Source organism: Ranitomeya imitator, chromosome 3 (assembly GCF_032444005.1).
Source record: "Ranitomeya imitator isolate aRanImi1 chromosome 3, aRanImi1.pri, whole genome shotgun sequence".
Classification (NCBI taxonomy): Eukaryota; Metazoa; Chordata; class Amphibia; order Anura; family Dendrobatidae; genus Ranitomeya; species Ranitomeya imitator.
In genome coordinates, this window is record NC_091284.1 from 75,230,669 (window position 1) to 75,247,390 (window position 16,722).

Genomic DNA, 16,722 nt, shown 5'->3' on the forward strand with positions numbered 1-16,722 from the left:
CGTGGGTGCGGCTCACAGGAGTCCCAGGAAACATAAAACCCATAAAAATTAGTTTAAAAAAAAAAAAGCAGTAAGAAAATAGTAATAGTACATGTAAATAATATAGGGCACATAGGCAATACTATTTTGATCAACAAAGCATAAAAGCCATCCCACCACAACAAGGTGACCCATCAGGATGGTCCTAACTGGTCCCTAGTATGAAAACCTGACCTTGTGTCAGCTGACCTCAATGTGAATAAGGGCAGAGGAGGACGCGGCCGACTGAGACGCCGTCCATGGGAAGCTATACAGGTGCTTAACTCAGAAAGGGGGCCACGCTCCTGTTTGTACAAAGTACAAGAAACTGCAGCAAAACCAAACAAATGAGCCGGAGCATAAGTTGGTATATGTGCGGTGTGTAAGAGCACGTTCACACTGTGGCCATTTCACAGACAAAACCTAAGAAAAAGACAAAATGAACATGTACCTTGTAGTGGGTTATAGTTACAGTACATGTAAACTGCATAGGGTAAATGAGCAAAAAAGCATAAAAGCCACAAACAGGACTAGATATAAAGGCCCACATCCCTATAGGGGAGCAGCAGGAATAAAAGAAGAGCAACTACTGCCCCCTGTTGACCAGGTAGCAGGTCCTCTACTGAGTCTTGCAGATTCCTGGGTATTTTACAGGTTATTTTTGAGACTATGGCGGATATTCAATCAGGTTAGCAAAGGTCTTGGAAATGTAACAGCGGACTGTCCCCATGTGCTGTTATTGCACCTTATATTCCTATATATTATTACTATATATTATACAGACACACGTAGGTATAATTCCACCTGTACTGACGTCCTGTCAAATCTGCTATAATCCAGTCCCCCTGGTATCAGTCCCCTCACAATAATTACCCTTCATTGCTCTGGCCTTGTGCATTGCTGAACCAAGCTGCACCGCTGCCAGACACAGGAGCGCAGGTGAAGTGACCCTCACCCCGGCGGGCACCAGAGGCTGCGGGCACCAGAGGCTGCGGGCACCAGAGGCTGCGGGCACCAGAGGCTGCGGGCACCAGAGGCTGCCGGCACCAGAGGCTGCGGGCACCAGAGGCTGCGGGCACCAGAGGCTGCGGGCACCAGAGGCTGCGGGCACCAGAGGCTAGCCGGCGGAGTGTAGGACCCGGGGCGGCCCGGAGGCCGGAGCAGCAGGCAGCAGCAGGCTCCTCCTCAGCTCCAGTGTCAAACTTGCCATCAGGCTGCGGGAGAGCATGGAGCCAGCCCGTCCTCAGCGCTGGAGCTAGGGACTATGCGCCTGCTCCCAGCCCCGGCACCGGCCAACGATGGACTGTCAGCTGTGCGCCGTCCTCTGCCTCCTGGCCGCCGCGTCCCTCTCCGCACAGGTCTCCCCGCATCCCCCCAATGAAGGTAAGAGACACCCGGAGACCTGCATTATTAGCTCCGGTGTATGCAGCACAGCTCCGGTGTATGCAGAACGCCCCAACATGTGTCCATCTACTACATAGGGTGCACTATTTAAAGGGACAGCTCCGCGACCTGCGCTGCTCTGCCGGGCTGGGGACTTTTCTAATACAGTCTCCTGATGTTTATTTGTTGTTGTTGTTATAAGTTTGAGATCCCCCTAGATGAGTTTTTAGTACTTTTAAGTCAAAATAATTTGTTGATTATGTGGCTTAGAGTGTGAACTGCTGCGTGTTACATAGTCTATCAGGCGAACTGACTAATAGCCAAGGTCAGGATGGGCTGCTGCTACCACCGGACTGCAAGTTTATCAGTTACTCTTGGCTCTGGGATTACATGTACAAGCCAGGACTAGGAAGATAACTAGATGATAGATAGATAGAAAGAAAGATGATAGATAGATAGATAGATAGATAGATAGATAGATAGATAGATAGATAGATAATATATAGATACTAGATAGATAATAGGTAGAAAGATGATAGACAGATACATCGATAGATACATAGATCTATAGATAAAGAGATACTAGATAGATAGATAATAGATAGATACTAGATAGATATATAATATATAATAGATAGATATATAATAGATAGATACTAGATAGCTATATAATAGATAGATAGATAATAGATAGAGAGATATTGGATAGATAGATAAAAAGAGTTACAGATTTGCTAGATACAGATACTGTAGATAGATTCATAGATACACACACAAAATACATATTTAGAGAATAAATATGATAGATATGGATTAGAATGACATAGATATATAGATATAAGCTATAGCTATAGAGATAACGATGTAACATATAGGCTGTATTAGGTCTTTGGTGTGTACACTGATTTTGCATTTTCCCCGTGTTCTGTGTATATAGTGCTGTGTGCATGTATCACAGTTGATAGGATGTTTATTAGCAGATTATATAGTAACTTCTTCAATATTACATAAGACACAAGAAATAATAAAGTTTGTATGTATTTCACTTTTTCTTGTTGGCGTTCAGTGTACATTGTGATATCTACTGAGCTGTGCCACATGACAACCTCGGCTCTGCCCCACGGATGAGGTTCTATCTTAGCCCCATTCTTCAGTTGTATTCTCCCATTGATATTAATTTCCCCTCATGCTTGATGTATACATGAATGGAAAGCAGTGCTTTGTTATAAGCGATCAGTGTTGGCGTGTGTACTGTATGCTTTATATAGTGGCCTGGTATATGGCATTTACTCCCGTGTCCTATTAGCTCCATTACATGATAAATATACAGTATATTAGTATATAACGTACTCTCACCCACACATGTGTATATGTCAGTGCTGAACTTGTTATTCAGATACTTATAGAATGTAGAAAAACTAAAGTAAACTTCTCCTGGAGTCCTGCAGAACGCTGCGGATACATTGTGAATGATATAAGACATACTGTTAGGGGATTTATATGATATAAAATGAACAGTGAGTAATGGAAGTCACTGTACCGTGCTGCAGATTATGTTGGTGCTATATATGCAAACATATAGGATAAATATTGAATAAATAAATATCGCTACCAGAAACGCAAAATGTCACTCGGCTCTGCTGCCCTGACAAACTCATCTATGCTACATCCCCTATGTACCAAAACAATTTGTCAGTACAGCCCAGTTGTCATTTGTCAGTTCACTTCGCTCGGTGATTTATCACTATGCACAGAACATACAGATGAGCAGTTTAACTCTGCTACATCCACAATATTGCAATACTCTGACCTCAGCCTATAGCCTCAGCGTTGTGACTCTTATCTGCAGTCAATAGGCATCTGCCTAAAACAATCTGAAAGTCTAGTAAGCAGGGAGAGAGGGCTAGCCCTGTGTGAGGGTAGCCCTGTGTGAGGGTAGCCCTGTGTCAGGCTAGCCCTGTGTGAGGCTAGCCCTGTGTGAGTCTCCATCTGCAGCGAAGGAATTACCAGGCAAACACTGGAGAAGGAGTAAATCCTCTGTAATTAAGTGAAGCTATTATTCCTGGGTGGATTGTGCCCTCCTGTGATACTGTGCACAGCGCTGCTCACCACTGATTAAGCCAAGGTAAAAATATCAAATATTATCACATTTTATACATAAAGTCTGCTGACGGATGGTTCCCGGGGAAAATCTTCTCCAGGAAATCCTAAACAGACTTTTCACCTTTCCACTCACTGAGCTGCATGGTACTGTACAAGTAGGAGCATTTTTGCCTGGAATGTTAATGGAGGCTTGCAGGTTTCTAGCAGGGTTCTCCCACCGTGTGCTGCTAGATGCCAAAAATTAGAGAAATTGTGATTAATGTTTTTGTTAGTTGCCTGGTACAAAGAATTCAATGCAGGTGTGTCCGTACAGTGGTGTATGGGCTACGGGGAGTGTGAATGGATGGTAGGCAGACATGAGATAGATAGATAGATAGATAGATGGATATGGGATAGATAAGAGATAGATATTGGACAGATAGATAGATTGATGATAGATAGATAGATAGATAGATAATAGATTGAAAATAGATAGATAATAGATATTGGATAGATAAATGATAGATAATCGATAGAGAGATAGATAAGAGATAGATAGATGATAAATAGATAGATATTGGATAGATAGGTAATAGACAGATAGTAGATAGATGATAAATAGATATTGGATAGATAGGTAATAGATAGATAGTAGATAGATAGACGAGAGATAGATAGATAGATATTGGATAGATAGGTAATAGATAGATAGTAGATAGATAGATGATAGATAGATATTGGATAGATAGATAGATGATAAATAGATAGATATTGGATAGATAGGTAATAGATAGATAGTAGATAGATAGATGATAGATAGATATTGGATAGATAGGTAATAGATAGATAGTAGATAGATAGATGATAGATAGATATTGGATAGATAGGTAATAGATAGATAGTAGATAGATAGATAGTTAAATCGATAGACATAGATAGATAAATCGATGATAGATAGATGATAGATAAATAGATATATCGATAGATAGTTAGATATATAGATATGGGATAGATAGATGGATGGATAGAAAAAAGCAGCAGTTTACAAAACAGATTTAGCAAAGCGTGCACGCATCAAGGTACCGACCCAATAGCTTCCATAAACATACAGCAAAAATTTGCAGCACACCAGACGTGGGACAGTCCCACGTTTGGAGTGCTACCATTTTTGCTGGCAAGATACCGTATATGAAAAAAGTTAAAGCAGCACAAAAAATCATTTCGATGCTGGGTGCCAGGGCTCCTCCGAAACCCTCAACAGGTCATACTGTAGGATGAATAAAAAAGAAAAGCAGGCAGCACTCCAATAAACTTAGCAAAAAGTGGACTTTTATTAGCACATGTCCTAACACAGGACTTTTCTTTTCTTCTATATATAGATCGATATATTTTGAGATGGATATATGATAGGTATGTGATTAGATAGATAGATAGATAGATATATATATTAGATAGATATTAGATAGATAGATAGATGGATGGATGCTGGGATCTGAAAGTCACGATTTGGCCAGGTGCTGTTTTTTGTACTCACTAGATAATTTGATATTGAATAAATTGATAGATGATGGATAAATAATAGATAATGTGATTTTTCTTAAATATTGAGTATCATCATATTGATCAATCAATAGTTTACAAACATATACAGCAGAGCTGGCTTTGTCATTTAGTTTCCCTTAGACTTCACTAGTAAACGGTCTGAGTTGAGGCGATGTAGTCAGCGAACCGTACATTTAGCTGCTTTTCTTGCAGGCTTGTTATGCACCTTGTTATGGCATGATGAGCTGCGTTATAGCTTTTACTTAGCTCTGCTACATCTGACAAAGTTCCCTACAATAAGTTTGAATGATGCTAAGCCCCTGCATGTACATTATTGCATACATACACATGATATTGTATAAATCTTGGTATCACATTTTGCTTTCATACATAAACATGTAGCAGAGCTCAGTTTTCCATTTTACGCCTTCTTTTGTAAACCACAAGCCCCCCCGACTTAAAGTAATCTAATGGGTTTACTACTTTCCTATGGAAAAATGGAGAAAACATATTGCAATTTAGAAATAGATGGTGTCAAATGACAAACTCAGCTCTATTATATCTCTACCTCTATTTAACCACAAATGTGACATTGGGGTGTATTCCGTATATGTGAGGAGTAGATTGTTCTGTTATTTACTAGTAAGAGACGTCACTTTGACCTCATATTATGTGTCCATTTATTAAATTCACCCGTAATGCCCAGATCATTAATCCAAGCAGACTGCAGCGAGTGTGACTCTCCCCCTCCTCTCTGCCCTTCCTGCCTACTCTCTGCCCGTCCTCTCTCCTCTCTGCCCGTCCTCTCTCCTCTCTGCCCGTCCTCTCTGCTCTCTGCCCATCCTCTCTCCTCTTTGGCCGCCCTCTCCTCTCTCTGCCCGTCCTGCCTGCCCTCTGCCCGTCCTGCCTGCCCTCTGCCCGTCCTGCCTGCCCTCTGCCCGTCCTGCCTGCCCTCTGCCCATCCTGCCTGCCCTCTGCCCATCCTGCCTGCCCTCTGCCCATCCTGCCTGCTCTCTGCCCATCCTGCCTGCTCTCTGCCCATCCTGTCTCCTTTCTGCCCATCCTGCCTCCTCTCTGCCCATCCTGCCTCCTCTCTGCCCATCCTGCCTCCTCTCTGCCCATCCTGCCTCCTCTCTGCCCATCCTGCCTCCTCTCTGCCCATCCTGCCTCCTCTCTGCCCATCCTGCCTCCTCTCTGCCCATCCTGCCTCCTCTCTGCCCATCCTACCTCCTCTCTGTCTGTCCTGCTTCCTCTCTGCCCATCCTGTCTCCTCTCTGCCCATCCTGCCTCCTCTCTGCCCATCCTGCCTCCTCTCTGCCCATCCTGCCTCCTCTCTTCCCATCCTGTCTCCTCTCTGCCCGTCCTTTCTCCTCTCTGCCAATCCTACCTCCTCTCTGTCTGTCCTGCTCCCTCTTTGCCCATCCTGTCTCCTCTCTGCCCATCCTGTCTCCTCTCTGCCCATCCTGTCTCCTCTCTGCCCATCCTGTCTCCTCTCTGCCCATCCTGCCTCCTCTCTGCCCATCTTGCCTCCTCTCTGCCCATCTTGCCTCCTCTCTGCCCATCCTGCCTCCTCTCTGCCCATCCTGCCTTCTCTCTGCCCATCCTGCCTGCTCTCTGCCCATCCTGCCTGCTCTCTGCCCATCCTGCCTCCTCTGCCCATCCTGCCTCCTCTCTGCCCATCTTGCCTCCTCTCTGCCCATCCTGCCTCCTCTCTGCCCATCCTGCCTCCTCTCTGCCCATCCTGCCTCCTCTCTGCCCATCCTGCCTCCTCTCTGCCCATCCTGCCTCCTCTCTGCCCATCCTGCCTGCTCTCTGCCCATCCTGCCTCCTCTGCCCATCCTGCCTCCTCTCTGCCCATCCTGTCTCCTCTCTCCTCTCTGCCCATCCTATCTCCTCTCTGCCCATCTTGCCTCCTCTCTGCCCATCTTGCCTCCTCTCTGCCCATCTTGCCTCCTCTTTGCCCTTCCTGTCTCCTCTCTGCCCATCCTGCCTGCTCTGTGCCCATCCTGCCTGCTCTCTGCCCATCCTGCCTCCTCTCTGCCCGTCCTGCCTCCTCTCTGCCCATCCTGCCTCCTCTCTGCCCATCCTGCCTCCTCTCTGCCCGTCCTGTCTCCTCTCTGCCCATCCTGCCTCCTCTCTGCCCATCCTGCCTCCTCTCTGCCCATCCTGCCTCCTCTCTTCCCATCCTGTCTCCTCTCTGCCCGTCCTTTCTCCTCTCTGCCAATCCTACCTCCTCTCTGTCTGTCCTGCTCCCTCTTTGCCCATCCTGTCTCCTCTCTGCCCATCCTGTCTCCTCTCTGCCCATCCTGTCTCCTCTCTGCCCATCCTGCCTCCTCTCTGCCCATCCTGCCTCCTCTCTGCCCATCTTGCCTCCTCTCTGCTCATCCTGCCTCCTCTCTGCCCATCCTGCCTCCTCTCTGCCCATCCTGCCTCCTCTCTGCCCATCCTGCCTCCTCTCTGCCCATCCTGCCTCCTCTCTGCCCATCCTGCCTGCTCTCTGCCCATCCTGCCTGCTCTCTGCCCATCCTGCCTGCTCTCTGCCCATCCTGCCTCCTCTGCCCATCCTGCCTCCTCTCTGCCCATCCTGTCTCCTCTCTCCTCTCTGCCCATCTTGCCTCCTCTCTGCCCATCTTGCCTCCTCTCTGCCCATCCTGTCTCCTCTCTGCCCATCCTGTCTCCTCTCTGCCCATCCTGTCTCCTCTCTGCTCATCCTGCCTCCTCTCTGCCCATCCTGCCTTCTCTCTGCCCATCCTGTCTCCTCTCTGCCCATCTTGTCTCCTCTCTGCCCATCCTGCCTCCTCTCTGCCCATCTTGTCTCCTCTCTGCCCATCCTGCCTCTTCTCTGCCCATCTCAGCAGAGTGGGCAACCTATTCCATTTGCACTGAATTGGTAAGTGAAAGGGGAATGAAAGCCACACCCCTAACATGACTGCGGGCAACGGATGCCCCCAGTAAAGTGCAATTGCTGTCAGAACAGATGGACCTCAGTGCTATTCTCACGGCTTAAAAACACATCACCCCTCCCACCGGCCACCATTGTTCCCTGAACAGTCACTTAATTAGCCTGATATTGACTTCTAACATCTATCCATTGGCCAGGTGATCGCACCTTCTTTAGGAGTAATATTTAATACTGCACATATGTTATTATAAGACATGATATACATGTGTAGCAGAGCGGAGTTTGCATTATCCAATGCGCCATTAGTAATTTTCTATAGTAATATAATGTCGTTTAATGCATTACCATAATGCCTGGAAGAGACAACGGGACTTTTGGCTCAGATAAAACTGTTTATAAAATGGTTTCTTTATTATTTGTTTCGGTTGGGTAAAGAATCGCCTCCTTCGTCTATAGATATGAAGCAGAGCTGAAGCAGCTCTTGGCTGGGTGCCATGATAGAACGGTATGCTGAGATTAAGCAAAGTTTACCGAAAGAAAATCACAGATACAGAATTGTCATATCAGGATGAGCTGTGCCAAACGGCCAACATAGCTCTGCTACATCATTGCAGGGAGTAAATTTTAGAGAACTAAAGTATAGTAGAAAGATTTGTATCTCTTCTGTGTTTTGGGTCCCTGGTTCGGGCCTACATGTACTGACCACGATACTGCCCCGTGAAAATGACCTTAGTGTTTCTGTTCTGTTAGTTTCAAGTGTGTAAACTTTCCCTGTCGGACATCTCTTTTCGCTGCCTGTGATAGTCTATGGAGCCGTTCACAAGTCCGTGCTGCCTGAGTGTAGGACACACGTCCATTTTTTTTAATTCGAGTCATGGATCAAATTTGCCCATTCAAATGGGTCAGTGAAGCATCCGGGCTTCTTCCGAGTGCTGTCACTTTTCACTGCCTTATGACTTACTCAGAAGTCACTATTTCTCATACGTGATCGATCCGTGTTTTTTACATATAGGACTCGTACCTATTAGTTCATTTGGTCAGTAATTTACCTCAGTATTTGTAAGACAAAACCAGGAGTGCAGCAATCAGAGGAAAAGTATAATAGAAACACGTCACCACTTCTGTATTTATCTCCCTCCCCTGGTTTTGGCTTACAAATACTGAGGTAAAAAACTCCCCAAATACTCAGTGTGTGACCGTGGCCTTATAGTGTGACCGTGGCCTTATAGTCTGTAAACAGGAGAAAGTTGTCTCTCCGTTCTCCTCAGTTTAAACTTTATTAGAAATCCACGTGCAAAAGTGAATATAGTCTATGATGCTGTTCACATATCCGTGCGTTTTTACAGACCGAACGTCCACTCAAAATCACAGACACTTGTTGATTTTGATCCGAGCCACTCGCCCATGCAGTTCTATGGGGCCATGATCATTTGTACATCCCTCAGACGCCATCTTTGTTCTGTCCGGTTTTTCAGTGACTGATAGGAGAAGCTTCAGAAATCTCCATCAGATTTTTTTAAATTTTCTTTTTGCATATGAGAAAAACTAATGAAACTCTGCCCAAACAATGATGAAAATCTGATCCAAAACACTGATGTTCACTTTTTAATGTAAAAAAAAAAAATCGCTGATGTCTGAATATCCCTTGTGGATAGGAGAAATATTCGTCACACTGAGGGTAGGACATAGGCGTATAAAAAAAAACGTTCAGGGTTTCAGCCACAAAAGTGGGTCTATTTTTTTTTTTTTTTTTATTATTTTTTTTCCACTTGTCATCTGTATACATCCTTTTTTTTACAGCAGCTATTAACCCTTTACAGTTTCCTATGTTAAAGAAGTTGCAATGGATCCGTAATTTGATATTATATTGTGGCTCCGTATGGCGTCCGATATTCTTTTCATGCTCCCCTAGACTTGAATGGGCGCGTCTCATCCGATTTATGGCAGACACTGCTGCAGTCTGTAACTTTTTTTCACACACAGATTTGGTTTAGTGAAAAAAAAAATCTCCTCTGCGCGACCCCATTGAAAACATCGCTGTCCATTTTTTCACAGACAGCACCTGGGCTGAAAAATTGATTAAAATTCCATTCAGTCATCAATTTTTTTTCTGATATGGCAAACAAAAACGAAATCTAGATGAGACCTCATTATATGAATAAATATGTAGCAGAGCTGAGTTTGCTAACTGGTGCTATTTTCTGTGCACGGTCCTCAGACACGTCCTAGGGAAAGCATTTCATAGAAGGATCTATTGTGCCGGATAATCTCCATACTGCAATATCTGTACATTGGATATTCTGTAATGAGCGTGTTTGGAAAGAAAATCTAAAATTCCCAGTAATTATGCCTAATTTCCATCTAATTACGAATCATTGCTGGTAAAACCAGTGTATAGTACATGTATAATAAAGCCTCATTCACACGTCTTTACCAGAAAAGAACCGACCATTTTTCATCTTTCTGCTGATTGCAATTTTGATCCATTTTTATATGCAAAAAAAAAAAAGATACAAATTTTCGAGCCTTTCCATTATAAAGTAAAATAAACGGACAACACCCAGACACTTTTGATTGGATGAGTTTAACCGATCAAAAATGGACATGTATCTGCTTTTTTTCATTAACACACACATGTGAACGGCGGCATAGATGATAATGGGGGTGTGGTGCATCTGTAAAAAACACAGATACAACACGTATGAGAAAAACGCACGTCTGAATGAGGCCTACGCTTCTGTTGTAGGTTTTCTATAACAATGTTTCTCTCCTGAGCGTCCTATTAATGCTGACAGTTATATACCACAGATGTAGCAGAGCCGAGTCTGGCGGTGCAAAGTTTCGCACTCTAGGTTGATCCTATGTGATTTTTTTTTTCGTTTCTCTTATTACGGAACCGCGGTGTAAATGACAAATTCAGCTCTGCTACATCTAAATGGTATTATGGCCTAAGTAATTATTAGCCTCCTCCATAGGGGGCATCATGGCGACAAGCCCCTTACTAGCCCCTAAAGAAGCAAGCAGGGAATATCCAATCGCACAAAGCCCTTGTTCCTCTGGTATATACGCAGTATATAGAGTATATAGCAGTCTCTGTGTGTCTGCGGGTCTGTCTGCTTAAGGGCATCCATTTTCCCCTCATTGATCGTCGTTAACAGTTAACTTTTGACCCAAGTAATTAACAGGATTATCCGAAAATGTATGTAAGCTTCTCTGACAGCCTGGATTGTTCCAATAATATTGTGTTTGCAAGGGGGCAGGTAGATGAAGAAGACGATATATGGCCGATAATCCACAATCTAAGGGATTTAGTGTAACTACAGGACAATATCATCAGATGTAGCAGAGCTGAACACGTTACCTATCAGTCCGCAGAGAGAAAAGTACGACAGGAGTCATTGCCATGTAGCAGAGTGTTATCTGTGGTTTTATATAGGACTGCAGGAAAACCTACAGCATTATTTTACTTAAAAAACAATAAAGCCCCAAAGAGTGTATCTCTCCTATATCCCATAAATATTATTATATCTCTTTATTTATAGGATGAGTCTAGTATCTTCCCTTGTGCTGTACGCTCTTCTAACCTCATGTAGCATAATAAAGCCGAATAGGTACAGTAAGCGGAGGACCCTCTCTACAGCTCACAGTCTGATAATGGATGAGCGCAGAGGGGCTGTTTTTGGTGCACTGTATACTAAGTGGGGTAAATGGGATTTTACACTTTTAAAGGCAACCTCTCAGCAGTTTCTTTCTCTGTAATATGAGAGCAGCAGGATGTAGGGGCAGAGACCCTGATTCCAGCAATGTGTCACTCTAGCACTTGTGAGAGAAGTTCCCTTTTGCTGCATATCCAGCAGTTCTCTGAATGCAGAGCCCTGTATAACCCTGCCCTCATCACAATATAACCCCTCACATCATTACCCCACCCACATCACAGTTTAACCCCGCCCTCATCACTGCATCTCTATGCCCACATCACTGTATAACCCCACCCACATCACTGTTTAACCCCACCCACATCACTGTTTAACCCCACCCACATCACTGTATATCCATGCCCACATCACCCACCCATATCATTATATCCATGCCCACATCACTGTATAACCCCACCCACATCACATTATAACCCCACCCACATCACTGTATGACCCTGCCCACTTCACAGTATAACCCCACCCACATCACCGCATAACCCACCAACATTACTGTTTAACTCCACCCACATTAGTGTAACCCCACCCACATCATGGCGTAACCCCACCCACATCATGGCATAACCCACCCACATCACTGTATGACCCCACCCACATCACTGTATAACCCCACCCACATCACTGTATAACCCCACCCACATTACAGTTTAACCCCACCCACATCACTGTGTAACCCCACCCATATGACTGATTGGCTGCTTTCTGAGTACACAGCATTTTGACAGTAGGCTGCTAATGAGTGGTGAGGAAGTGGTTGAACCAGGAGGCACAAGGCAGCTAGTCCGCTAGTGATAATCTCCTGCTCATAAAACACAGATTGTATTGAAACAGCCCAGAAAGTGACATATCACTGGAATCAGGGTCTCCTCACCTATATCATGTGGCTCTCAGATTACATAGCAAAAACCTGCTGGCAGATTTCCTTTTACAAAGTGATCCCTAAATAACAAACCCAGACAGCTCTCACCCTCTACATCCAGCACTGATAGCTGCCATTGCTTCAGTCCTGCAGCGATGACTTTATGACTACACAGTGCATCACCGCTGCAGCCAAACACTGGGCTCAGCGGTTCGTGCTGTCGGCCATCGTTACGTTACATGACAGCAATCATTTGGTGACCACTCTGTTGTAAACAGGAAACCCTTTTGTGGATCTTAGTGTGTTCTATACTCCGGACCAGTTTGACTTCTCAGTTCTCATTGAGACGTCTTTTTTCCATTGGTTTCCACCTAAATTTTCCAAGCTTTGCCAATGCATCTAACAACAAAAGGAATTGGACAGCAGGCGGATGACACCCAGGAGGCACATGGATGACACCCGGATGGCACATGGAAGACACCCGGATGGCACATGGAAGACACCCGGATGGCACATGGAAGACACCCAGATGGCACATGGAAGACACCCGGATGGCACATGGAAGACACCCGGATGGCACATGGAAGACACCCGGATGGCACATGGAAGACACCCGGATGGCACATGGAAGACACCCGGATGGCACATGGAAGACACCCGGATGGCACATGGAAGACACCCGGATGGCACATGGAAGACACCCGGATGGCACATGGAAGACACCCGGATGGCACATGGAAGACACCCGGATGGCACATGGAAGACACCCGGATGGCACATGGAAGACACCCGGATGGCACATGGAAGACACCCGGATGGCACATGGAAGACACCCGGGTGGCACATGGAAGACACCCGGATGGCACACGGAAGACACCCGGATGGCACACGGAAGACACCCGGATGGCACACGGAAGACACCCGGATGGCACACGGAAGACACCCGAATGGCACACGGAAGACACCCGGATGGCACACGGAAGACACCCGGATGGCACACGGAAGACACCCGGATGGCACACGGAAGACACCCGGATGGCACATGGATGACACCCGGATGGCATATGGACGACACCCGGATGGTACACGGATGACACCCGGATGGCACATGGAAGACACCCGGATGGCACATGGAAGACACCCGGATGGCACATGGATGACACCCGGATGGCACAGGGATGACACCCGGATGGCACACGGATGACACCCGGATGGCACACGGATGACACCCGGATGGCACACGGATGACACCCGGATGGCACACGGATGACACCCGGATGGCACACGGATGACACCCGGATGGTACACGAATGACACCCGGATGGCACACGGATGACACCCGGATGGCACATGGAAGACACCCGGATGGCACATGGATGGCAATGTGCACTATAGCTCTGTTCATGGACCTATCGATTTGAATAGGTGAATTCGATTTGTGACTTGGATTAAAAACTTTTATTTTTATTTTTTTTGGGTGGGGGACACATGACTATAAATGGTACGTGGGAGAACGTGGGAGACCCGGACGTCTGGATGTTGAGGATCTCTGCTGACAGTAAGGGTTCGGTTGCTCGGGAGCCACATGGCCCATTAGGGTCTAATATAGAGCTAGTTAAATAGTAGCTTCTCTTGAATGTGAAGAAGCCACCGATGATAATTACTCCATGCGTTTTGCCACTGACAAGCTCGGCTCTGCTCCATCAGAAGCTTTTTAGCTGGTTTTGAACAACAGAAATGTTTCTCTCTGTGCCGTTGTAGCAGTTGTCATTATCGTGGCATTATTAAGTCTGCACTTGTCCTTGTGATGTCCTCCAGTCTTAATTACTTCCGAATGCTATAGACAAAGTAATGATTCTATAGGGAAGGAAGCAAATCCCATTAACAGAAGCCCAGATGTAACGGTCTGCTCCCTACAGACGAGCAGCAGATAGCCGTGTGCACTGGCGGGAGGTAGACATGAACACATAGTGGACCTCGTGTATGGAAGCTGGGGCAGACGCTGGGCTATAATTTAGAGAGCAGACTGTGGTCTGACAAGCCCCTCGTGGCAAAGCATATGGCTGCTATATGGCATCAGGCTTCCTACTGTCCAGATATAGATTGTATTAGGTGAGATAGATTCGGGGCGGGGGTCTCACTGTTATTAGCAATGTAGGGACATGAGAGTACCTCTGCGGACTGGGTGGTAACCCCAGCAGAGGTGATGGCTGCCACTATTGGTTCCAAGTTACTTCCATTCCTGAAACTATGGTCAGAAGTCTAGAGCCAAACCATAAGTTTAGAATAAGAAAAATTACAGTGATGTATTACATATACTACAAGTCTACAGTCACTATATGTGACTGTAGACTTCTGAATCCTCACATTTTGTGCGCTCTGACGATTCTTCACTGCTGTGACCACAAGTATATGATTTGCATACATGCGGTCACATGCTGACTAGACATGCGCAATGCAAATTTATTCAGAGAGTCCAGACACAGTCTAGTTGGAATGTGGCCAGTAGTAAGTAAATTGCGTACTGCCCACTCCAGACACGCCCCTATGGCAAGGGGAAACGGCAACGCCCAGTTGTCAATTTATTCATAAATAGGTAGAATAACAGAGAAACGGGAGAAGACAGAATTCTGAGAATTTAATTGCAGGATTGTTATTTACTTGAGAATCGTATTTACCAAGTTACTGGGTCACACGCTCAGTATTTGGTCAGTGTTTTACATCAGTGTTTTTATATTTCAGAAATCTCTTTTCCTGACTGATTTGGAAAACTGCAGCATGTCACTTATTTAAGCGTTTTCTCAGCGTATTTGCAGCTTTTTTTTTTTCACTTATAGAAAACAATTGGTAAGTGCAAAAACACAGCAAAAAAATGCAGGTATCAGTTTTTGCTGCGTTTTTGGTGCAAAAACCTAAGGAAGTTACATCAGGATTTTTTTGCACAAGAGACAATAAAAATGCAGCAAAAATTCAGCAAAACCTGCGTTTTGTAAGGAGCCTGAAAGGCAGCTTAATATTTGCATTAAAAAAAATGCAGAAAAAAACGCGTCGTGTGAACTTAGCCTAACAGGAAAGGAGACAAGACCTGTATAAGTAGGATGACACGTGAGCAGCATTTTCTTCACTGTGACTTTGTGTCATCTGTAGCGTAGCTGAATTGGATGTTGCCAATTTAGAGTTATGTATTGCGTTCATCTGCAGCCCCATGTAAAACAGCTGGAAACGAACAGGTTGAAAACGCTCTGCTGCTGCTACAACTGCCCTGACAAATAAATTACATTCTTCTGATAAACTTTGCACTGCTGTCTCCCAAAAATGTACAACTGCTATATCTAAAAGACACATGAAACTTTTCTTCCCTACATCTGACCGGCTCAGCTCTGCTACATTTGGATGTCTGACACAGGCAGTGTCCGCGGTTGGTGGCAGGGTGCACAACCAGATAAGGATATGTTCACAAATTTAGTATTTGCAGCTGATTCTTCTTAAAAAAAAAACAGTGTTGGCCGTAAAATTGCTGCATAAAACACACTCCTGTTTGGTACATTTGTTACTTGTTTTCCACGTGCGTTTTTACTTGTATTTTTGTCCCATTCATTTGACTGGGTAAAACGCTGAAAGAATTGAGAAGCGTTTTGCTTTAAAAATGCAGCATGTGAACAAGCCCCAAGGGGTGTTAAGTGGCACCGGATCTGTACAGTCCATATTAGATCACTTTGTCTGCGTTATTTTTCTGTGAAAGCTAAAAGTTTATATAAAGTATATGTAGAAAATTGTATTTAAAATATATATGTAAACGTTTTTAAAGCACTATGGAATTAATGGCACTTCATAAGTGAGTAAAATAAATAATGTATACATAATGACATTAAATATTTTATTTAGAATATATATACTATATATATCTATGTATAAGTAAGAACACCCAGAATAAAATTAATAAAAAACAGCTCTGTAAAAACAGGCATAAAACATACTCCGAAATATAATTATAAACAAAAAGAAAGGAGCACCAGATTACCCATATAAAATATATCAAATATTTATTAATAATTAAATAAAAGAAGTAACATTAAAGACACAATTATAATAAAACATTTTTGTATGGGCAAGCAAATAATATAGTGAAGGACACAGACAAAAAACTGATACAGTTGCACATATGTAAAATAAGACCATAGTATACGGTATATACTGCAGCACCCTTCAATATATACTGG

The 16,722-nt window shown here is 44.6% G+C and overlaps 1 protein-coding gene across 2 annotated transcripts in view; it reads left to right on the forward strand.

Moving 5' to 3' along the window:
* The first annotated feature begins 1,211 nt into the window (after window positions 1–1,211).
* The window catches only part of EPHA3 (EPH receptor A3), a 562,283-nt gene continuing 546,772 nt past the window's right edge, over window positions 1,212–16,722 (forward strand). The window contains exon 1 of one of the 2 annotated variants that reach the window (XM_069760981.1): window positions 1,212–1,401. In XM_069760981.1, coding sequence (XP_069617082.1) covers window positions 1,317–1,401 — 85 coding nt within the window. In that variant the 5' untranslated portion in view covers window positions 1,212–1,316. The remainder of the gene's footprint in view (window positions 1,402–16,722) is intronic. The other variant, XM_069760980.1, reaches the window with a different exon arrangement.